This window comes from Cucumis melo, chromosome 2 (genome assembly GCF_025177605.1).
Source record: "Cucumis melo cultivar AY chromosome 2, USDA_Cmelo_AY_1.0, whole genome shotgun sequence".
Taxonomy (NCBI): domain Eukaryota; kingdom Viridiplantae; phylum Streptophyta; class Magnoliopsida; order Cucurbitales; family Cucurbitaceae; genus Cucumis; species Cucumis melo.
The window spans coordinates 12384240-12389022 of NC_066858.1; the positions used below are offsets into that span (position 1 = coordinate 12384240).

A 4783-nucleotide genomic window follows, 5' to 3' on the forward strand; every position below is an offset into this window, starting at 1 on the left:
TTTAATAGATATCGATAGAATTTGATATTTTACTATATTTTATCAATATTTTTTAGTAGTTTTATCATTTTTAATAATTTTTCGAAAAAAATTGAATTAAATTTATTTGAAAAAATAGTAGTAAAATTTGGATATAAGTAATTAGTTGGGATGAAAAGGCAATGGAAAATTAGTTTTGGATAAATAATAATTACTCATCCGAAAACTCTAGCTATTAAATAAAACAACTACCTCAAAACTAAACTGTTTAAACATCTACACCCAATTTTTTCACGCTCTATTACCTTTTTGGACGGGCAGTGAATTGTAAAGAAGAAAATTGTAGCCATTCAACACTCACAAATCAAACTCCCCCCATCCTCTATTCTCTATATAACATCCTTTCAACTCCCCTCCACTTTTCATACCCAAAAAATTCTTGCATTTCAAACTTTTACTTTTCAATGGCACCACGTTTGTCTGTTGCCATTCTGGGTGTCGTGCTTGCAATATTGGCAGCTTTAACTGCCCAAGCCGAGGCGGGGCGGGCTTTCTTCGTCTTTGGAGACTCTCTGGTTGACAATGGCAACAACAACTACCTTGCCACCACGGCCCGAGCAGACTCGTATCCGTATGGCATTGATTTCCCAACGCATCGCCCAACTGGTCGCTTCTCCAATGGCCTTAATATTCCTGACTATATCAGTTGGGTTCATTTTAACTTTATCTTTTTCTTTTTCGTTCCAGTATTTTCTTTGTTTTTTTTCTATTGATCTTTTATTTATATTCTAAACTCATGATTTTCAGGTCAGCAACTCGGTTCGGAGTTCTTACTACCGTATTTGAATCCGGAGCTCAATGGACGGAGGTTGTTAGACGGCGCAAATTTTGCTTCGGCCGGCATTGGCATTTTGAATGACACCGGAATACAGTTTGTATGTCCATCCTCTTAACTGATAATGAAAACTGCTTTATTTATTTATTGTTTTACTTGAATTTTGAGATTAATTAGGAATGTGAGAATTGAATAGATTAATGTGAGTTTTAGATATTGTATTTTGTTAGTTGAAAATAATTTATTTATTGGTTAGTGATTAAATGAAGAATTGAAATTAATGGGTTGGAGAAACGTACTTAAATGGATGCAGATAAACATAATAAGAATGTTCAGGCAATTTGAGTACTTTGAAGAGTACCAAAGAAGGGTTGGAAGAGTAATAGGAGACGAGAGAGCAAAAGAACTGGTGAAGGGAGCATTGGTGCTAATTACGGTTGGGGGCAATGATTTTGTAAACAATTACTATCTCGTCCCCTTCTCTGCCAGATCAAGACAATACTCTCTCCCTGATTACGTCAACCTCCTCATCGTCGAGTATCGAAAAATCCTACTTGTAACTCTCTCTCTCTCTCTCATCTCATTCTACTATTTTCTTTTAATTTTATTTACATTTTCAATCAATTAACCCATAAAATCGCATATTCCAATCTTTCAAACCATAAATCAAATTGTGAACTCTCCTCATTTGCCAGCTTCTAACTCCTAACATTTTCAATAAGATCCGATGTTATCTAATAAAATTTCTAAATTTAAGATTCATTAAAATGGCATCCTAATTATAGAAAAATAAAATAAAATGTCATGAAAAAGGACAAAAAATGTTCGTTATAACAATAAAACAACAATTGTTTTTAGTGAATAGAGAAACCATGCATGAGAGGACTCCAAAAGTAAAAGTAAAAATCATAGGATGATTGTGAGTTGTGATTTGATGATGCAGAGGCTATATGAGCTTGGGGCGCGACGAGTTCTGGTGACCGGAACGGGGCCGCTTGGGTGTGTTCCTGCAGAATTGGCTATGCGAGGAAGTACTGGGGGGCAGTGTTCAGCGGAGCTACAGCGGGCGGCCGCACTCTATAATCCGAAGCTTTTTCAGATGATCAAAGGACTCAACAGCCAACTTGGTTCCAATGTGTTCGTGGCTGTCAATACTCAACAAATGCATATTGATTTCATCTCCAACCCTCGAGCATACGGTATATCTCTCTCTCCCATTCATTTGGCCCCTTGGGATTGATAAAAATATGAAGATTAAATTTGTAGTTTATAAAGTTATATTAAAATTCAAATAACAGTATATGAATTTAACTATTTAAAATTAATAATATATATATATATATAATTTAATTTAATTTAATAAATTAGTTTATATATATATATTAATTTACATAAGTGTAACAAAACTAAAAAATATCAACACTTATGTAACAGAAAATTTAAAACCCATAAAATCATCATTGTTTTTTCATAAGTTATAAATTTACCTTTGTTGCGATTTATTTTTCTCCTCTTTATATTATTAATTTTTTCGTATTACTACTCCTCTTTTTTCATATTCTCATTTCTTCATGTTCGTGATTTTTTCATTTTCTCTTTTAGAATTTCTTCCTTCTTTTTCATCTCTCATTTTTTTCTCGTCTTGGTACAAGATATAAACAATTAGTTGTCTATCCCACATAGACAAACATAGACCACTATCGTTTAGATTTGATATAAAGATTGTTTATACAGGGTACAAAATCGTTTAAATTAGGTAAAAATAATTTTTTCACACTTGTGTGACCAATTAATTGCTAGATATTTTTGTTATTTTACTTGTGGACTTCTGAATTTTTTTCTTTTTCAAAATTGTTCTATAATGTATAAATATTTTCGCGTTTTGTTTTATTTTTGGTAAAGAAAAAAATTCTTATATATACATATATATGCTTACATAAATAAGCAAACAGTAAAGAGCCTATGCAATAAAACTAACAAGTAATTAATTTATTGATTTGGTAGTTAGTTATTGATCATCATGATTAATATAATATGAATTTAGTTTGTAATAAGTATACTTAGTTTATCATTGATTAATTAAAATTCATTAATTGTTTTATCAATTAATACATCATAATTATATAAATTCGTCAAATTGGTCCAATTAAATTATTCATTTTACAAATACTTATAATTAATAATTTTAAAATATTATTGTTTGATAGGTAAATTATTAAATTTTTTCAAAATTTCGAGTATTTGAGTTTATTGTTCATTGATTAATCTATTAAAATTTTATAAAGTTCTCAAAATTTACAAATGAAATACAAAAAAAAATTATTCCTGCACATTTTTAGTAACATGCTCATGAACAACCAAGCACAAGTACTTTTCGACATTTTTATTCAAAGACTTATATTATTTTTTGGAGCATCCTTTATCCCCATCTTAGTTCTCTTAATCCACATGGCTCCTAAGGTGTTGTAGCAAGAGATTGAACAAAATTAGTTTAGTAATTAAGAGAAAATTAAAATTTAATCATATAACTTTATTAAGTTAAAAATTTAAGTTTGTATGACTTGATCATAGTTTATAAAGTCTTCTCATACTGTGTGATAGAATCTCCATAACTAATGTTAGTAAATCAAGAGAAACATAACTAATGTTTCTTAGAATTGCGCAATAATATTCCTATTAAATGTAAATTGGGTTATGCAGGGTTCGAAACATCTAAAGTGGCATGTTGTGGACAAGGGCCATACAATGGATTAGGGCTTTGCACAGTGGCATCAAACTTATGCTCCAACAGAGATGCATATGCCTTTTGGGATGCCTTTCATCCTTCTCAAAAGGCTAATGGAATCATTGTCAAACAAATGTTTTCAGGCACAACCCAATATATGTACCCTATGAACCTCACTACCATCCTTCAATTGGATTCTAAGACTTGACATAGTTTTTCAAAATTTATCGCTACCCAAAAGGACAAGGCACAAATTAATCAAAAGATATAACCTAAGATGTCCTTTTTACCCCTACCATTTCAAAACCCTTGTCGGTTTTGGAATTATATATCTGTCTCTCTTTAATGTAACATTTGCTTTCTTTTATGTTTGGTTTTGTGTTATTGGCTTCATCAAAAGAATGGGGCATGTTTTGAATTGAAATATCATCCCCCCCCCCCCATCTATCTATTAATGACCCAATTAAAATGTATTGAGAATGTGATGTGTCGTTTTATCATATTAGTACTATGTACAATTTTCAAAATGAGATGCTAAATTTGTACTGATTATGACTCTTAATAACGGGACCTACTAGCAAAAGGTTATGTTGAACTTGTGGATTGTATGACACCCGTTCAATTAACATTTTTTTTTATTAACTTAGATGAAGAGTACTGTATATATTGAGTGACTAGTGAGGTGTTACCTAACTCGTTATTCATCTTTAGTTCATTTCTCCAATCTTAATCCAGTTTGAAAGAACAACGTGAGATAATCAATTAAGTCTTCGGTTAATACTAAAGCTAATAAAGTTGTAATAGTTAGAGGGATAGCAGAAGAGAATAACACAAGAAACTTTGTTAATCCAGTTCGGCCAATATTCCCTATGTCTGGGGAGCTGCGTACAGCCCTGATGAGTAATCTTTATTAATATTCACTTGAGTCAATAAACATCGATACAGCATATGGTACTTTGTTCAATAATACGACTTAATAACATGCATCTTGACATCAGAATCCAGGCTCCCCTTGAATTACTTATCTTCACGATGTCTAGCTTCAGGCTCCCCCTGAACACATGAGTGAATATCTTCGACAACGTCTTTAAATCCCTCTAAAGATCTCAGTGATCACTCAAAACACTGTTCCGTCTGTTACTGATCAATTATTGTAACTTCGATCAACATGGTGATCTCATAGACATAAGATCATAATACCTTTAGAATCCGATAGCTTCTGCAGATGATCACTAACGTGAGCA

The 4783-nt window shown here is 31.8% G+C and overlaps 1 protein-coding gene across 1 annotated transcript; it reads left to right on the top strand.

The window, feature by feature from the left end:
* The first annotated feature begins 315 nt into the window (after window positions 1-315).
* Window positions 316-4066, top strand: LOC103487277 (GDSL esterase/lipase At5g33370). Its single transcript, XM_008445539.3, has 5 exons — window positions 316-684; window positions 787-914; window positions 1128-1370; window positions 1758-2013; window positions 3515-4066. The coding sequence occupies exons 1-5, from the start codon at window positions 444-446 to the stop codon at window positions 3745-3747; spliced, it is 1101 nt and encodes a 366-aa protein (XP_008443761.1). The 5' UTR covers window positions 316-443; the 3' UTR covers window positions 3748-4066.
* The last annotated feature ends 717 nt before the right edge of the window (window positions 4067-4783 follow it).

Excerpts from the sequence above, each read along its gene's own strand:
- LOC103487277 (XM_008445539.3), top strand. The coding sequence starts at position 444 with ATGGCACCACGTTTGTCTGTTGCCATTCTGGGTGTCGTGCTTGCAATA. Across the intron at positions 915-1,127 it reads ATGACACCGGAATACAGTTT|ATAAACATAATAAGAATGTT; the intron begins GTATGTCCATCC and ends AAATGGATGCAG. Across the intron at positions 1,371-1,757 it reads AGTATCGAAAAATCCTACTT|AGGCTATATGAGCTTGGGGC; the intron begins GTAACTCTCTCT and ends TTGATGATGCAG.